General features: G+C 66.1%; 2 protein-coding genes across 2 annotated transcripts in view; one reads left to right on the top strand and one right to left on the bottom strand.

Annotated features, from left to right (window-relative positions):
* Positions 1 to 94, top strand: part of LOC116781845 (OTU domain-containing protein 5-like) — an 11095-nt gene extending 11001 nt beyond the window's left edge. The window contains exon 7 of the mRNA XM_032677607.1: positions 14 to 94. Within this exon, the coding sequence (XP_032533498.1) occupies positions 14 to 94 (81 nt within the window). The remainder of the gene's footprint in view (positions 1 to 13) is intronic.
* Positions 95 to 364: 270 nt separating this feature from the next.
* SF3B2 (splicing factor 3b subunit 2) lies at positions 365 to 18062 on the bottom strand. Its single transcript, XM_032677626.1, has 19 exons — positions 17891 to 18062; positions 16986 to 17032; positions 16695 to 16760; positions 15715 to 15891; positions 14993 to 15052; positions 14089 to 14227; positions 13500 to 13582; positions 11953 to 12058; positions 11164 to 11240; positions 10375 to 10584; positions 9087 to 9224; positions 8331 to 8411; positions 6337 to 6564; positions 5129 to 5278; positions 4188 to 4277; positions 2560 to 2667; positions 1629 to 1736; positions 813 to 955; positions 365 to 374 (listed from the first exon to the last, which is right to left on the bottom strand). Exons 1-19 carry the CDS (start codon positions 18045 to 18047, stop codon positions 365 to 367), a joined length of 2178 nt encoding a protein of 725 aa, XP_032533517.1. The 5' UTR covers positions 18048 to 18062.
* Positions 18063 to 18481: the final 419 nt, after the last annotated feature.

Here is an 18481-nt window from a genome sequence, read left to right as displayed (position 1 = left end):
TTTGGGGGCTCAGGGAAATTTGAGGGGGGTCTCAATGGGTGCTGGGGGGTCCCTGTGGGTGCTGGGGGGGTCCCCAAGCTGTCCCTGGGGGTGATGGACCCCGTCCCCATCCCATGGAGGACCCCGGGGGGGATCAGCCCAAAGTGGAGGGATTTGGGGTCTCAGGGGGATTTGGGGGGGTCTCAATGGGTGCTGGGGGGTCCCTGTGGGTGCTGGGGGGGTCCCCAACCTGTCCCTGGGGGTGATGGACCCCCATTCCCATCCCAAGGAGAGACTCGGGAGGATCAGCCCAAAATGGAGGGATGTGGGGTCTCAGGGCGATTTGGGGGAGTTTAAGGGGGTAGCTATGGGTGCTGGGGGGGTCTCAATGGGTGCTGGGGGGGTCTCAATGGGTGCTTGGGGGCACCCCTGGGTGCTGGGGGGGTCCCCAACCTGTCCCTGGGGGTGATGGACCCCCCTTTCTATCCCAAGGACGACCCCGGGGGGATCAGCCCCAAATGGGGGGATTGGGGGGCTCAGGGGGATTTAGGGGGTCTCAATGGGTGCTGGGAGGTCCCTGTGGGTGCTGGGGGGTCCCTGTGGGTGCTGGGGGAGGCCTCTGGGTGCTGGGGGGTCTCAATGGGTGCTGGGAGGTCCCCAAACTGTCCCTGGGGGTGATGGACCCCGTCCCCATCCCAAGGAGAGACTCGAGAGGATCAGCCCAAAGTGGGGGGGATTGGGGGGCTCAAGGGGATTTGGGGGGTCTCAGTGGGTGCTGGGGGGTGCCTGTGGGTGCTGGGGGGCACCCCTGGGTGCTGGGGGGGGTCCCTGACCTGTCAGCAGGGGTGATGAATCCGGTCTCATCCGGTTTTTCTTCATCACTCTCCTCCTCCTCCTCCTCTTCCGAGGATTCCTCGTCCGAGGGCTCCAGTTCCCCCCAGGGGGTCCGGTCGATCTCCTCCTCCTCTTCCTTTGTCTGGGGGGGGCAAAGGGGGGGTCAGGGTGGGGGTTTGGGTGCTGGGGGGGGTCAAGGTGGGGGTCAGGTTGGGGGTCAGGGTGTTTTGGGGGAGTTTGGGTGCCCAGGAGGGGGATTTGGGGGCTCCAGTTCCCCCCAGGGGGTCCCATCGATCTCCTCCTTTGTCTGGGGGGGCACAGGGGGGGTCAGGATGGGGGTTTGGGTGCTGGGGGGGGGGTCAGGGTGGGGGTCAGGGTGTTTGGGGGGGTTTGGGTGCCCAGGAGGGGCATTTGGGGGCTCCAGTTGCCCCCAAGGCATCCCATCCATCTCCTCCTCCCTCATCTGGGGAAAAACCCAGGGGTTTGGGGGGGTCCCAGGGTGGTCCTGGGGGTTTGGTGATCCTGGAGGGGGGCTCAGGGTGGTCCCAGGGGTTTGGGGGGGTCCCAGGGTGGTCCCGGGGGTTTGGGGGGGTCCCAGGGTGGTCCCAGGGGTTTGGGGGGGTCTCAGGGTGGTCCCGGGGGTTTGGGGGGGTCCCAGGGTGGTCCCAGGGGTTTGGGGGGGTCTCAGGGTGGTCCCGGGGGTTTGGGGGGGTTCCCAGGGTGGTCCCATGGGTTTCGGGGTCCCAGGGGGGTCCCAGGGTGGTCCCAGGGGTTTGGGGGGGTTCCTGGGGTGGTCCCGGGGGGGTCCCCAGTACCTGGAACTCGGCCGCGTTGGTCCCGAACACGTCCCCATAAAGCGGCTTCCCCGTCTCGTCCACGGGGGGCTTCCCCCACCCCCCCGCGTGGTACCCGAAGGAACAGCCCTGGGGGGGGCACGGGGGGGGTCAGAGAGCCCCCCCAAACCCCCCCAACAAACCCTGACCCCCTCCCCAATCCCCTGTACCCCCTAAATCCACCCCACCCTCCAATTCCTCTGAAATCTCCCCCAAAATCTCCCAGAGGGTCCAAAGGATGAACTCCGGGGGGGGAGGTCACAGAGCCCCCCCAAAACCACCCCTGACCCCCCCCCAGACCCCTCCTGGTTCCCCAGAGACCCCCAACATCCTCCAGCCCTCCCCAAATCCCTCCAGGCCCCCCAAACTCCCGCCCATCAGCACCCACAGACCCCCCCGAGACCCCCAAACCAACCCCCTCAGCCCCCCCCCCTCCAGGACCCCAAACACCTCCCAAAGCCCCCCAAAATCCCCTCTTCAACTCGGGGATGGGGGATTTGAGCCCCTAAACCCCCTCCCAAACCCCCGAAATTCCTTCTCTTACCTCAGGGATGGGTCAGTTGAGTCCCTAAACGACCCCCAAAACCCCCCAAAACCCCCCAAATCCCCCCCCTCACCTCAGGAATGAGAGAGTTGAGCCCTCAAACCCCCCCAAATCCCCCCAAGCCCCCTCAAAATCTCCCCCTCACCTCAGGGGTGGGGCAGTTGAGCCCCCAAACCCCCCCTCTCACCTCAGGGGTGGGGCAGTTGAGCCCCCAAACCCCCCAAGCCCCCCAAATTCCCTCTCTTACCTCGGGGATGGGGCAGTTGAGCCCCCAACCCCCCCCCAAACCCCCCAAAATCCCCCTCTCATCTCGAGAATGGGGCAGTTGAGCCCCTAAACCCTCCAAACCCCCCCAAATTCTCCCCTCACCTCAGGGATGGGGGAGTTGAGCCCCGGGATCTTGAGGTTGGGGTAGGAGGGGGGGGGTCCGTAGCGCTGCATCGCGATCAGCCACGGGGGGGGCACCTTGTGGGCGTTCTGGGGGGGAAAAGAGGGGGGGTCAGCACCCAGGGGTGCCCCCCCAGCACCCAGGGACCCTCCCAGCACCCAGGGGTGCCCCCCCAGCACCCTCAGGTCACCTTGGAGGGTCTCCAGTACCCAGGGGTGCCCCCCCAGCACCCAGGGACCCCTCCCAGCACCCAGGGACCCCCTCAGCACCCAGGGGAACCCCCCCAGCACTCAGAGACACCCCCCAGCACCCAGGGACCCCCCAGCACTCAGAGACCCCCCCCAGCACCCAGGGGTGCCCCCCCAGCACCCAGGGACACCCCCAGCACCCAGGGGAACCCCCAGCACCCAGGGGTGCCCCCTCAGCACCCAGGGACACCCCCCAGCACCCAGGGACCCATCTCAGCATCCAGGGACCCACCCCCCCAGGACCCAGGGACCCCCCCCCAGCATCCAGGGGAACCCTCAGCACCCAGAGGTGCCTCCCCAGCATCTAGGGACCCCCCCAGCATCCAGGGGGAGAGTCCCAGCATCCAGGGACCCTCCCAGCACCCAGGGGTGCCCCCTCCAGGACCCAGAAACCCCCCCCCCCCAGTCACCTTGAAGACTGGGGGTCTCCAGCACCCAGGGGTGCCCCCCCAGCACTCAGAGACTCCCCCCAGCACCCAGGGGAACCCCCAGCACCCAGGGGAACCCCCAGCACCCAGGGGTGCCCCCCCAGCACCCAGGGGAACCCCCAGCACCCAGGGATCCACCCCAGCACCCAGGGACACCCCCCAGCACCCAGGACCCAGGGACAACCCCCAGCACCCTGAGATCCCCCCCAGTACCCAGGGACCCATCCCAGCATCCAGGGAATCCCCCCCCAGGACCCAGGGACACCCCCAGCACCCAGGGGTGCCCCCCCAAGCACCCCCAGGTCACCTTGGAGGGCCTCCAGCACCCAGAGGTGCCCCCTCAGCACCCAGAGACCCACCCCCAGCACCCAGGGTGCCCCCTCAGACCCTTCCCAAGTCACCCCTGAGTCTGGGGGTGCCCAACACCAACGGGTGACCCCCCCATCCCCAGTGTCCCCCCATCCCCAGTGTCCCCCCATTCCCAGTGTTCCCAGTGTCCCTCACTGGTCCCACGGGCATTCCCAGTGCCATTCCCAGTATCCCTTACTGGTCCCACGGGCATTCCCAGTGTTCCCAGTGCCATTCCCAGTGTTCCCAGTGCCATTCCCAGTGTCCCTTACTGGTCCCACGGGCATTCCCAGTGTTCCCAGTGCCATTCCCAGTGTTCCCAGTGCCATTCCCAGTGTTCCCAGTGCCATTCCCAGTGTCCCTTACTGGTCCCACGGGCATTCCCAGTGTTCCCAGTGCCATTCCCAGTGTTCCCAGTGCCATTCCCAGTGTCCCTTACTGGTCCCACGGGCATTCCCAGTGTTCCCAGTGCCATTCCCAGTGTTCCCAGTGCCATTCCCAATGTCCCTTACTGGTCCCACGGGCATTCCCAGTGTTCCCAGTGCCATTCCCAGTGTTCCCAGTGCCATTCCCAGTATCCCTTACCGGTCCCACGGGCATTCCCAGTGCGATCCTCAGCTCATCCGAGAGATCTCCCGGTTTCTTCTCCTTCAGCCGCGTCTCGAACTCCTTCCCCTGGGGGGACACCGAGGGGACATTGGGGACACTCGGGGGGGACATGGAGGGGACATGGGGAGGACACGAGAGGGACATTAGGGACACTCGGGGGGGACACGGGGGGGACATGGAAAGAGGACATTGGGGACTTTCTGGGGGGACACAGGGGGGGACATGGGGGGACATTCTGGGGGGACATGGAGGGGACATGGACAGGGGACACTGGGGACATTCTGAGGGGATATGAAGGGGGACATGGAGGGGACATGGGGAGGGACATGGGGAGCGACATTGTGGACTTTCTGAGGGGACATGGAGAGGACATGGAGGGGGACATTGGGGACATTCTGGGGGGACATGGGGGGGACATGGAGGGGACACTGGGGACATTCTGGGGGGACATTAAGGGGACAGGAAGAGGGACATGGAGAGGGGACATTGGGGACATTCTGGGGGGACACGGGGGGGACAGGAAGGAGATACAGGGAGAGACATGTAGGGGACATAGGGAGGGGACATTGGGGACATTCTGGGGGGACAAGGAGGGGACATGGGGGGGACATGGAAGGGATACAGGGGGGACATGGAAGGGACATGGAGAGGACATGGGGAGGGGACATTGGGGACATTCTGGGAGGACATGGAGGAGACATAGGGGGACATGGAGAGGAAATGGGGAGGAACATGGAGGACATTCGGGGGGACATGGAGGTGACACAAGAGGGGAAGGTCCCCAAAGCCCCAAATGTCCCCCCAGGATGTCCCCAAAGCCCCAAATGTCCCCCCAGGATGTCCCTGAGGCCCCAGATGTCCCCCCAGGCCACCCCATGGCGTGTCCCCGGGTGTCCCCAAGGTGTCCCCAGTGTCACCTCGTAGTAGAGGTCCCCGTGGATGGTGAGCTTGGGCTTGGTCTGCCACTTGAAGAAGGCGTCGTGCAGCTTCTGGTAATCGATGTCGATCTTGCCCATCTTGGGCCGAACCTTCTCCCGCATCTTGGACTTCATCGTCTTCTGCTCCTCCTGGGGACACACAGGGGACAGGGACAAGGTCAGGAACAGCCTTGGGGACAGTCACTGAGCCCTGGGGACACCCCTCAACTTCTGTTCCTCCTGGGGACACACAAAGGACAGGGATGGGGTCAGGGACAGGGTCAGGGACAGCCCTGGGGACACCTCTCAACTTCTGCTCCTCCTGGGGACACACAGGGGACACACAGGGTCAGGGACAGGGTCAGGGACAGCCCTGGGGACACCCCTGGGGACACCTCTTAACTTCTGCTCCTCCTGGGGACACAAGGGGGACACACAGGGTCAGGGACAGCCCTGGGGACACCCCTCAACTTCTGCTTCTCCTGGGGACACACAGGGGACAGGGACAGGGTCAGGGACAGGCTCAAGGACAGCCCTGGGGACAGTCACTGAGCCCTGGGGACACCCCTCAACTTCTGCTCCTCCTGGGGACACACAGGGGGGACACACAGGGTCAGGGACAGGGTCAGGGACAGCCCTGGAGACACCTCTCAACTTCTGCTCCTCCTGGGGACACAGGGGGGACACACAGAGGACAGGGACAGGGTCAGGGATAGGCTCAAGGACAGCCCTGGGGACAGTCACTGAGTCCTGGGAACACCCCTCAATTTCTGCTCCTCCTGGGGACACACAGGGACAGGGACAGGGTCAGGGACAGCCCTGGGGACAACCATTGAGCCCTGGGACACCCCTCAACTTCTGCTCCTTCTGGGGACACGTGGGGACAGGGATGGGGTCAGGGACAGGGTCAGGGTCAGGGACACTCCTGGGGACAGTCCCCAGCACTGGGGACACAGAGAGGGGTAGTGACACCTGGGGGATGTCCCCAAAGCTCCTTCTGGGCACCTCTGACGTCCCCAAACCCCTTCAACGTCCCCAGAACCTCCCCAAACCCCCAGAAACCCAACCCCAACCTCCCTAAACCCCCACAAACCCAACCCCAACCCCCCTGAAACCCAACCCCAACCTCCCCAAACCCCCAGAAACCCAACCCCAACCTCCCCAAACCCAACCCCAACCCCCCCGAGCCCCCTTCCCGGTGCCCCCACCTTCTCCTGCAGGGCCTCCCTCATCTCCTGGATGCCCGTGCGCTTGATGAACTCGGGCAGCTCGAACGGGGGCTTCTCGATGCCCCTCTTGCCCTGCAGGTACTTCCTCTTGAAGCACCAGTGCCGCGGCACCGGCACCGAGTTCCGCGTGGCCTTGAGGTGCACCAGCAGCTTGGGGTCCTGAGCCGTCACGTCGTGCATCTCCACCACGTCCGGACGGGCCACCAGCTGGGGACACCACGGGGACGGTCAGGGGACGGTCAGGGGACAGCAGGGACAGTCAGGGGATGGTCAGGGGACACTCAGGGGACAGCGGGGACACTCAGGGGATGGTCAGGGGACACTCAGGGTACAGCAGGGACAGTCAGGGGATGGTCAGGGGACACTCAGGGGACAGCAGGGACAGCCAGGGGATGGTCAGGGGACGGTCAGGGGACAGCAGGGACAGTCAGGGGATGGTCAGGGGACACTCAGGGGACAGCGGGGACAGCCAGGGAACGGTCAGAGGACAATTGGGGGACAACGGGTACAGAAAAGGGGGACGCTCAGAGGACAGCAGAGACAGTCAGGGGACGGTCAGGGACAGTCAGGGGATGGTCAGGGGACACTCAGGGGACAGCGTCGACAGACAGGGGGGACACTCAGGGGACAGCGGGGACAGTCAGGGGACAGTCAAGGGATGCTCAGGGGACAGTGGGGACACTCAGGGAACAGTGGGGACAGACAGGGGACGGAGGGACACTCAGGGGACAGCAGGGACAGCCAGGGGACAATTGGGGGACACTCAGGGGACAGTGGGGGGACGGTCAGGGGACAATTGGGGGACACTCAGGGAACAGCGGGGACAGTCAGGGGACGGTGAGGGGACACTCAGGGGACAGCGGGGACAGACAGGGGACAGTCAGGGGATGCTCAGGGGACAGCAGAGACAGTCAGGGGACAATTGGGGGACACTCAGGGGACAGCAGGGACAGCCAGGGGACACTCAGGGGACAGCGGGGACACTCAGGGGACACTCAGGGACAGCCAGAGAATGGTCAGGGGACACTCAGGGGACAGCAGGGACAGCCAAGGGACAGCCAGGGGATGGTCAGGGGACACTCAGGGGACAGCAGAGACAGTCAGGGGACGGTCAGGGGACACTCAGGGGATGCTCAGGGGACAGTGGGGACACGGCTGGGCCACCAGCTGGGGACAGCCAAGGGACAATCAGGGGACACTCAGGGGGCAGTGGGGACAGTCAGGGGACGGCGGGGGGATGGTCAGGAGATGGTCAGGGGACAGTGCAGGGACACTCAGGGGACAGCAGGGACACAGTAGAAGACATTCAGGGGACAGTGGGGACAGTCAAGGAATGTTCAGGAGACAGAGACACTCAGGGGACGGGGGGACAATCAGGGGACAGGGCAGGGACACTCAGGGGACAGCGGGGGACGAGGCCAGGGTGGCACTGGGGACACCCAGGGGAGCCCAGGGTGGGTCAATGGGGGCACTGGGTGACACTGGGGACACCAAGGAGAGCCCAGGGTGACATTGGGGACACCCAGGGGAGGTCAGTGGGGGCACTGGGTGACACTGGGGACACCAAGAGGGGCCCTGGGTGGGTACACAGGACCCCAGGGTGGCACTGATGAGACTGGTGAGGTGACAAGGGGGACCTCAGGGCACCCAAAGTGAGCCCTGGGTGTGCAAACAGCACCCCAGGGTGGCATTGGGGTCCCCAAAGTGACCCCAGGGTGGCATTGGGGTCCCCAAAGTGACCCCAGGGTGGCACTGGGACCCCCAAAATGACCCCAGAGTGGCACTGGGACCCCCAAAGTGACCCCAGGGTGGCACTGGGGTCCCCAAGGTGCCCTTGAGGGGTCACTGGGGTGGCTCCTGGGTCCCCATCTGGGCTCCCAGGGGGACACCGGGTGCTATCCATGCCCACAACAGGGAGGGGACAGGCCCAAGGCCGTGTCCCCAAGTGTCCCCAAAGTGTCCCCAAGTGTCACCTGCTTCAGCTCGGCCACGGTGAAGCGGTTCATGCGCCGCAGCTTCTTCTTGGAGAGCTTGGGGACCTCCTGCTTCTTCTCCTGGGGACACCGTGGCGGTGGCACCGTCAGGGACTGTCCCCTCCCAGGGACTGTCCCTCCCCCACGTCCCTGCTGTCACCCCCCACCACCCACAGTGTCCCCAAACCCCCCCGTGTTGTCCCCACCTCAGTACCAGGCCCCCCCTGTCCCTTAGATGTCCCCACCTGCTCGTGCTTGGGAATGTCCCCAATGTCCCCTTAGTGTCCCCAATGTCCCCCCAATGTCCCCTTAGTGTCCCCAATGTCCCCCCAGTGTCCCCCTGTCCCCAGTGCCACCTGCTCGTCCTCAGAGCTGTCCCCATCACTGCCCCATGTCCCCAATGTCCCCCCCAGTGTCCCCCTGTCCTCAATGCCCCCCCAGTGTCCCCAATGTCCCCCCACAGTCCCCCAAGTGTCCCCAATGTCCCCCAGTGCCACCTGCTCATCCTCCGAGCTGTCCCCGTCACTGCCCCTGGTCCCAAATGCCCCCCAATGTCCCCAATGCCCCCCCAGTGTTCCCTGTCCCACCTGCTCATCCTCCGAGCTGTCCCCATCATTCCCCCATATCTCCAAAGTCCCCCCAGTGTCCCCAATGCCCCCCCAGTGTCCCCAATGTCCCCAATGTCCCCCCAGGGTCCCCAATGCCCCCCCAGTGTCCCCAATGCCCCTCCCAGTGTCCCCAGTGTCCCTGTCCCACCTGCTCATCCTCCGAGCTGTCCCCGTCGCTGCCCCTGGTCCCGTCCTCGGGTCCCTTTTTCCGGGGGGCTCCGGCGTTTTCCGCCCTCTCCGCCCGCTCCGGCTCCTTCTCCTTGTCCTTCTTCACGTCATCCGTCAGCTGGGGGGGCACGGGGGGGGGTCAGGGGGTCCCCTGTCACCCCCCCCAGCACCCAGGGGTGCCCCCCACCCTTAAAACCACCCCAAATCCGCCCAAAACTCCCCCAAAATTTGGGGGACGTTTGGAGAACCCCCAGGGGTGCTGCCCCCCCCCCCAGCACCCAAAGGTGCCCCCCACCCTCAGTGGGTGCCCCCAACCCCTCTAAGCACCCATTGGGTGCCCCCCCCCACCACAAGAAACACCTTAAAACCACCCAAACTCCTCCAAAATAAGGGGTTTTGTCACCTGTGGGTGCCCCTGGGTGACATTTGGGGACCCCCCACAGCACCCTGAGGTGCCCCCCACCCCTCTCAGCACCCACTGGGTGCCCCCCACCCTCAATGGGTGTTCCCCCCCACCACAAGAAACACCTTAAAACCACCAAAACTCCCCCAAAACCACCCAAACTCCCCCAAAATAAGGCATTTGTCACCTGTGGCTGTCCCTGGATGACATTTGGGGACCCCCCCGGTGGCGCTGACACCCCCAGTACCCACTGGGTACCCCTCATTCTCAGTGGGTGCCCCACAACCCCTCTAAGCACCCATTGGGTGCCCCCCACCGCCACAAAAAACACTCTAAAACCACCAAAACTCCCCCAAAATAAAGGATTTTGTCACCTGTGGGTGCCCCTGGGTGACATTTGGGGACCCCCCCAGTGGCGCTGCCCCCCATCCCAGCACCCAAAGGTGCCCTCCACCCTTAAGGAGTGCCCCCCAACCCCTCTCAGCACCCACTGGGTGCCCCCCACCCCCAATGGGTGCCCCCTCCCACCATGGGAAACATCTTAAAACCACTGAAACTCCCCCAAAATAAGGGATTTTGTCACCTGTGGGTGCCCCTGGGTGACATTTGGGGACCCCCCCAGCACCCTGAGATGCCCCCCCACCCCTCTCAGCACCCAGTGGGTGCCCCCCACCCTCAATGGGTGTCCCCCCCACCACAAGAAACACCTTAAACCCACCAAAACTCCCCCAACCCCACCCAAACTCCCCCAAAATAAAGCATTTTGTCACCTGTGGGTGCCCCTGGGTGATGTTTGGGGACCCCCCCGGTGGCGCTGCCCCCCCCCCAGCACCCAGAGGTGCCCCCCCCTCCCCAAAATCCCCACCTTGAAGGCCTCGAAGATCCTCTTGAAGAAGACGAAGTTGGGGTCGTAGATCTCGGGCTCCTCGGTCACGTACTCGATCTCCACCTCCGGGGGGGTCTCCCCGGGGGTCTCGGGGTCCCCCTTGGGGGGGGTGGGGGTGGGGGGACCCTCCCGGGCCGCGCCCCTCCCCCCCCGCTTCTTCTTCTTGCGGTTCCGGCGCTTCCGGTTCCTCTGGGGGGGGAGGGGAGGGGGGAGGACACGGTGACCCCAGGGTGGGGCTGATCCCCCCCATGGGGACAAACAGGACCCCAGAGTGGGTCTGACCCCCCCATGGGGACAAATGGGACCCCAGCGTGGGCCTGAACCCCCCATGGGGACCCCAAGGTGGGTCTGACCCCCCCCCCCCATGGGGACAGGGGGAACCTCAGGGTGGGTCTGACCCCCCCAATGGGACCCCACAGTGGTCCTGACCCCCCCCATGGTGACAAATAGGACCCAAAGGTGGGTCTGACCCCCCCATGGGGACAGGGGGACTCCAGGGTGGGCCTGACCCCCCCATTAGGGACCCCAAGGTGGGCCTGACCCCCCCCAATGAGAACAGGGGGGACCCCAGGGTGGGCCTGACCCCCCCCCATAGGGACCCCACAGTGGTCCCGACCCCACCATGGGGACAAATAGGACCCAAAGGTGGGCCTGACTCCCGCCATGGGGACAAACAGCACCCCAGGGTGGACCTGACCCCCCCTATTAGGGACCCCAAGGTGGGCCTGACCCCCCCACAGGCACCCAAAGCCCCCCCAAAAGTGTCACCTCCTTCTTGGAGCCCCCCGTGTCCTCCTCGGTCTCCGAGGCCGACGCCCGCGGCTCCGTCTCCATCTCCTCCTCCCCTGGGGGGGCATCGGGGGGGTCAGGGGGTGCCCCCCACCCTTCGGGGTGCCCCCCCCCCCCTTGGGCACTAACTCCCCCCCCTTGGGGGCACTGGGAGGGGGGTCAGGGGGTGCTCCCGACCCTTGGGGGCACTGGGAGGGGGATCAGGGGGTGCTCCCCACCCTTGAGGGCACTGGGGGGGAGGTCAGGGGGTGCCCCCCACCCTTGGGGACATCGGGGGGGGGGGGTCAGGGGGTGCCCCCCACCCTTGGGGGCATCAAGGGGATTCGGGGGTGCCCCCCACCCTTGGGAGCATTGGGGAGGGGTCAGGGGGTGCTCCCCACCCTCGGGGGCACCGGGGGCAGTTCAGGGGGTGCCCCCCACCCTTGGGGGCATCAAAGGGATTCAGGGGTGCCCCCCACCCTTGGGAGCATCGGGAGGGGTCAGGGGGTGCTCCCCACCCTCAGGGGCACCGGGAACAGTTCAGGGGGTGCCCCCCACCCTCAGGGGCACGGGGGGGGGGTCAGGGGGTGCCCCCCACCCTTGGGGGCTGCCCCTCCCTCCCACAGATGACAAGTTCCCTCTGAGTGCAGGGGGTTCTGGAGATCCCCCCTTGGTTCTGGGGGTCCCCCCTGGGTGCAAGGGGGTTCTGGGGGTCACCTCTGGGTTCTGAGGGTCCCCCCTGGCTGTGGGGGGTTCTGGGGGTCCCCCCTGGGCAGGGGGGGGTCTCACCTGAGCCCCCCGGGACGGTGACCAGCTCCTCCTGCCGACTCTCCTTGAGCTGCAGGATCTTCTCCAGCGCCTGCGGGATCTTGGGGCCCACCCCGGAGTCCTCGGGCTGGGGGGGGACAGGGGGGGTCAGGGGGACCCTCGGGAGCTCAGGGGGACCCCTAAAATTGCCCCGAACTCAGGAGGACCCCCCAAAATTCAGGGGGACCCCTAACATCCCCTGGAATTCAAGGAGACCCCCTACCCAGCAAAAAGAGACCCCCACCCACCTGTAGGAGCCCCCACCCATCAGGAAGAGACCCCCACCCACCAAGAACAGACTCCCACCCACCAGGAGCAGACCCCCACCCATCTGTGAGACCCCCACCCATCAGGACGAGACCACTCCCTATCTGTAGGACCCCCACCCATCAGGAGGAGACCCCCACCCCTCAGGAAGAGACCCTCACCCACCCATAGGACCCCCCCCCCATCAGTGCAGACTCCCACCCATCAGGACAAGAACCCCACCCATCGGGATGAGACGCCCACCCATCCGTGAGACCCCCACCCATTAGAAAGAAACCCTCACCCATCTGTAGGACCCCCACCCATCAAGAGGAGACCCCCACCCATCAGAGGCAGATCCCTCCCTATCCATAGAACCCCACCCATGAAGAACAGACCCCCACCCACCTGTAGAACCCCCACCCATCGGAAGGAGACCCCTCCCTATCTGTAGGACCCCCACCCATCAGGAAGAGACCCCCACCCACCAGGAGACCCCCACCCATCATGGGCAGACCCCCACCCATCAGGACAAGACCCCTCCCTATCCATAGAACCCCACCCCTCAGGAAGAGACCCTCACCCATCCATAGGACCCCCACCCATCGGAAGGAGACCCCTCCCTATCTGTAGGACCCACACCCCTCAAGAGGAGACCCCCACCAACCAGGAGACCCCCACCCATCAGGGGCAGACCCCCACCCATCAGGAAGAGATGCCCACCCACCAGAAGACCCCCACCCACCAGGAGCAGACCCCCACCCATCAGGATGAGACCCCACCCATCCATAGAACCCCCCCATCAGGAACAGACCCCCACCCATTCGTAGGACCCCCACCCATCAGGAGCACACTCCTCCCTATCTGTAGCACTCCCACCCACCAGGAAGAGAACCCCACCCACCAGGAGACCCCCACCCATCAGGAGGAGACCCCTCCCTACCTGTAGGACCCCCACCCACCAGGAGCAGACCCCCACCCATCAGGAAGAGACCCCCACCCATCAACAGGAGACCCCCACCCATAGGAGGAGACCCCTCCCTATCTGTAGGGCCCTCACCCACCAGGAGCAGACCCCCACCCATCAGGTAGAGACCCCCACCCATCCATAGGACCCCCACTCATCGGGTGGAGACCCCTACCCATCAAAAGGAGACTCCCACCCATCCATAGGACCCCCCCCCATCAGGAACAGACCCCCCCCCCCATCAGTAGGAGACCCCTACCCATAAGGAACAGACACCCCCCCCTCTACAGTCCCCCCCCTGCACCCCCAGACCCACCTCTCTGCTCTCCTCCCCAGGGGGTGGGGGGGGTCCTCGGGGCCGGGGGGCCCCCATGGGCAGGGGGGCTCCCATGGGACCACCTGGGGGGGGGGACACGGGCGATGTGAGCAGGGGGGGACACGGGGGGGACGTGGGGGGGACATGGGGGGACACAGGGGGGACATGGGGGGGACACAGGGGTGACGTCAGGAGGGGTACGGGGGGGACACAGGCGATGTGAGCAGGGGGGGACACGGGGGGGACGTGGGGGGACATGGGGGGACACAGGGGAGACAAGAGAGAGATGAACGGACACGGGGGTGACACAGGGGAGACACGGGGACACGCAGGGGACACAGAAGACATGGGTGGGGACATGGGGGAGATGTGGGGGACACAGGGAGGACATGGGGGGGCACAAGGATGACACAGGAAGACAAGAGTGACACAAGAGGGGACACGAAGGGAGGACAGAGGGGTGGCAGAGGGGAAACACATGACACGAGGCAGACACAGGAATGACATAAGAGTGACATGGAGAGGACACAAGGTGGGGTGTGACAGGACACCACCACGATGTGTCCCCCCCCCAGGGGTGCCCCCTCACCTCGGGGGGCCAGCGGGGTCCGGGTGCCCAGGGGGGTGCCCAGGGGGGTCCCCTCAGGGGGGCCGCGGGGGGCCGGGGGGGGCGGGGGGGTCAGCTTGGCCATCTCCTGCTGCCGCTCCTGCTCCAGCAGCACCGCGGCCTGGGGGGGCACGGGGGGGTCAGGGGGGTCCTGAGACCCTCCCTCACCCAGGGGAGACCCCCCTCACCCAGGGGAGACCCCCCCCACCCAGGGGAGACCCCCTGGATCCAGGGGACCTCCCCCCCCGCCAAGGGGAGCCCCCTCTTCCAGCAGCACCACGGCCTGGGGGGGATCACAGGGGGGTCCGGGGGGGGTCCCAAGACCCTCCCCACCCATGGGAGACCCCCCACACCCAGGGGAGCCCCCCTGGATCCAGGGGACCTCCCCCCCCGCCAAGGGGAGCCCCCTCCTCCAGCAGCACCCCAATTTTGGGGGGGGAGGCACAAGGGGTCAAGGGGGCACAGGGGGGACCCCAAGACCCCTCCTCACCCATGGGAAACCCCCCACACCCAGGGGAGCCCCCTCCTCCAGTAGCACCACGGCCTGGGGGGGGCACGGGGGTGTCAGGGGGGGTCCCCGAGACCCCTCCCCACCCATGGGAGCCCCCTCCCACCCATGGGAACCCCCCCTGCCCCCCCCTAGGGGAGCCCCCTCCTCCAGCAGCACCACAGGCGTGGGAGAGGAGCACGAGGGGGTCAGGGGGTCCCCGAGTCCCCTCCCCACCCATGGGAGACCCCCCCCCACCCAGGGGAGGTCCCCACCCACTCAAGGGACCTTCCCCCCCACACCCAGGGGAGCCCCCTCCTCCAGCAGCACCACAGGCTTGGGGGGGGTCTCCCCACCCATGGGAGACCCCCCCCACAGTCAGGGGAGCCCCCCCCTCACCCTCTTCTGCTGCTCCAGCAGCTCCTGCTCCTTGGCCTTGTCCCCAAAGGGGTGCTGGCCCTGCGGGGGGGGACAGGGGGGACACAGTCATGGGCTTTGGGCCCCCCCAGCACCCACAGGGACCCCCCAAAAACCCCCCAAACCCCACCCTCTGCTCCTGCAGCAGCCCTTTAACCCCCCCAGACCCCCCTAGGACCCCCAAGCCCCCCCAAAATCCTCACCCTCTCCTCCTGCAGTAGCCCTTTAACCCCCTCAGACCCTCCAGACCCCCCCAAATCTCACCCTCTCCTCCTGCAGCAGCCCTTTAACCCCCCCACACCCCCTCAACCCCCCCCAGGACCCCCCAATTCCTCACCCTCTCCTCCTGCAGCAGCCCTTTAACCCCCCCAAACCCCCCAAAAGCCCCCCAAATCCTCACCCTCTCCTCTTGCAGCAGCACCTTTAACCGCCCCAGACCCCCCAAACGCCCCCGAAATCCTCACCCTCTCCTCCTGCAGCAGCCCTTTAACCCCCCCAGACCCCCCCAAATCCCTCCAGGACCCCCCCAAATCCTCACCCTCTCCTCCTGCAGCAGCCCTTTGACCCCCACAGCTCCCCCCAAACCCCTCAGGACCCCCCCAAACCCCCCCAAATCCTCACCCTCTCCTCCTGCAGCAGCCCTTTGACCCCCACAGCTCCCCCCAAACCCCTCAGGACCCCCCCAAACCCCCCCAAATGCTCACCCTCTCCTCCTGCAGCAGCAGGGCCGCCTGTTGCTGCCCCAGCGAGAGCCGCTCCTCCTCCGACAGCCCCCCCGGGGGAGGGGGCGGGGGGGGCACCGGGACCCCCCCCACGGGACCCCCCCCCAGCCCAAAACCCAAGCCCAGCCCCGGAGGGGGGGGAGGGAGCAGGGGGGGCAGCTGGGGGGGCAAAAAAGGGGGATGGGGGGGTTAGAGAAGGGCACTCGTTGAGCCCCCCTCTTCCCCCCCCCCCCAGGAATTGGGGGGGTCTGACCCCCCCCCCAGCTGGAAATAGGGGGTTTGACCCCCCCCTCCAAACAAAAATTGGGTGTTCTGGGGGGGTCTTTAATCCCCCCCTCCAAAAAATTGGGTGGTCTGGGGGGCTTTTAACACCTCCTCCCCAAAATGAGGTGCCGCCCCCCCCAGCACCCACTGACCCCCTCATCTCAAAATTAGGTGTTCTGGGGGTATCTTAACCCCCCACCCCCCCCAAAATCTGAACACCCTAATAGTGTCCTAACCCCCCCCCCCCCAAAATTTGAGTGCCCAGAGGGTGCTCCTGCCCCCCCCCCTCAAAATTTGGGTGCCCCAGGGATGCTCCTGTTTCCTCCCCCCTCCCAAAATTTGGGTACCCTGGGGATGCTCCTGCCCCCCCCCTTCCAAAATTTGGGTGCCCTGGAGGTTTTCCTGCCCTTCCCTCCCAAAATTTGGGTGCCCTGAGGGTGTTCCTGCTCCCCTCCCAAAATCTGGGTACCCTGGGGATACTCCTGCCCCCCTCCCAAAATTTAGCTGTCCTGGGGGTGCTTCTGCCCCCCCCTCCCAAAATTTGGGTGCCCTGGGCGTAATTTTACTCCTTTATTTATCCCCCCTCACCCCAAAATTGGGACCCCCTGAGGGTCTCCCCCAGCACCCACTGCCCCCCACCCCCAAACCAGCCCCCAGGGGGGGTCCTGCCCCCCCCTCAAACCCCCCCAAAATCCTACCTGGGGGGGCGGGGCCTTGTCCCCCTCCTCGGGGCGCAGGTTGGGGCGGCTCAGCACGATCCCAGTCTGGGGGGGGACACACACAAATTTGGGGGGTCCCCCTGAGCCCCCCCCACTTTTGGGGGGCACAGAGACCCCCCCTGAAGGGATGGGGGTGGTGGGACCCCTCCCAGCCCCCCAAAAAGTTACATAAACAGCCCCAAAAATGAGGAGCACACAAGGATTGGGGGGAGGGCAAAGGGAGATTGGGGTGCCCCCCCCCCCAATTTTGGGGGTCCCAGGGGGTCTCACCTGCAGGGTGTAGGCCTGGAGTCGCTCCAGCAGCTCCTCACGGGTCCCTGGGGGGGTCAAGGGGGGGTCAGGGACCCCCAAATTATGACCCTCCCCCAACACAGAAACCCCTGTTTTGCCACCCCCCCTAAAATTTTTCTGCCTTCAGGGACCCCCCCCAACCCTTCCTGTGATCCCCAAAAAACCCTCAAAACCCCAATAAGACCCCTCAGGAACCCCCAAAATAACCCCAGGGACCCCCCAACCCTTCCTGTGACCTCCAAATACCCCTCAAGGCCCCAATGAGACCCTGCAGCCCCCCAACATCCCCCAAACATCCTTGAGATCCCCCCCAAAACCCCCTCAAGGACCCCCTGAGAGCCCCCAAGAACTCCCAAATCCTCCAGACCCCCCTAATTCCCTCATGACCCCCCCAACCCCCCCCAGTCCCCTCATGACCCCCCAGACCTGCCCCCTGTGACCCCTCAACCCCCTCAAGTCCCCCCCAAACCCCCTCAGGTGACCCCCAGCCCCCCCGGTACCCCCTAAACCTGCCCCCTGTGCCCCCCCAGTCCCCTCAGGTACCCCCTAAACCTGCTCCCTGTGCACCCCCAAACCCCAAATCCCCTCAGGTACCCCCTAAACCTGCCCCCTGTGCCCCCCCCAGCCCCCTCAGTCCCCTCAGGTACCCCCTAAACCAGCTCCTTGTGTTCCCTCAATCCCCTCAAGGCCCCCCCCCAAACACAAGTAGGCGACCCCCAGCTCCTCTCCAGCCCCTCCCAATCCCCTCAGGTGCCCCCCCCAACACCCTCACGCCCCCCCAAACACCCGTAGGCGACCCCCAGCTCCCCTCAACCCCCTCAGGTGCCCCCTCAACCTGCCCCCCCCTCACCCCCATCCCCACTGCCCCCCCCTCAGTCCCGCACCCTGCGCGGGGGCCCCGATGCCGGCCAGCGTGGCCTGGAGCTCGGGGTGGGCCCAGCTCGCGTAGGGGGAGCGCTCGGCGGCGCGGGGGTCCCTGAGGGGCTCCCCGGGGGCCCCCCCCGGCCCCGCTCCCGCCGCCTCCGCGCGCTCCGCCGCCATCTTGTCCCGCTCCCGCCGCGGCCAATGGGAGACCGCGCTGAGCGATGACGTCACTGTATCGGCCAATTAGAGACCGCTCCGCGTGATGACGTCACCGCCACAGGAGGAGGGGGCCAAGCGGCTCTGAGTGGGGGACGCGGGTGATGACGTCACGGGGGGTGGATCAAGTGTCTGAGGGAGTGATGACGTCACGGACACTACTCGGACAGCGGGGGGCGGTGGTGACGTCAGGTAGGGCCGCATCGCTTCGGCGGTGACGTCACAGCATCCCCCTCAATCCACTTCGGCGGGGAGGGGGGTGCACCCACCCGCAGGCCCCAGGCCACGCCCACTTCATTTGAATGTCCCCGCCCGTCCGCCTTGACCCGGCTCCACCCTCTAAGTCTTCATTTGCATATTCCCGCCCACCACGCGAGTGTGGGCTCATCTACATA

Source organism: Chiroxiphia lanceolata, unplaced genomic scaffold (genome assembly GCF_009829145.1).
Source record: "Chiroxiphia lanceolata isolate bChiLan1 unplaced genomic scaffold, bChiLan1.pri scaffold_68_arrow_ctg1, whole genome shotgun sequence".
Classification (NCBI taxonomy): Eukaryota; Metazoa; Chordata; class Aves; order Passeriformes; family Pipridae; genus Chiroxiphia; species Chiroxiphia lanceolata.
The sequence above is the reverse complement of the archived record's forward strand: the minus strand, read 5'-3'. Positions and strand labels throughout refer to the sequence as shown.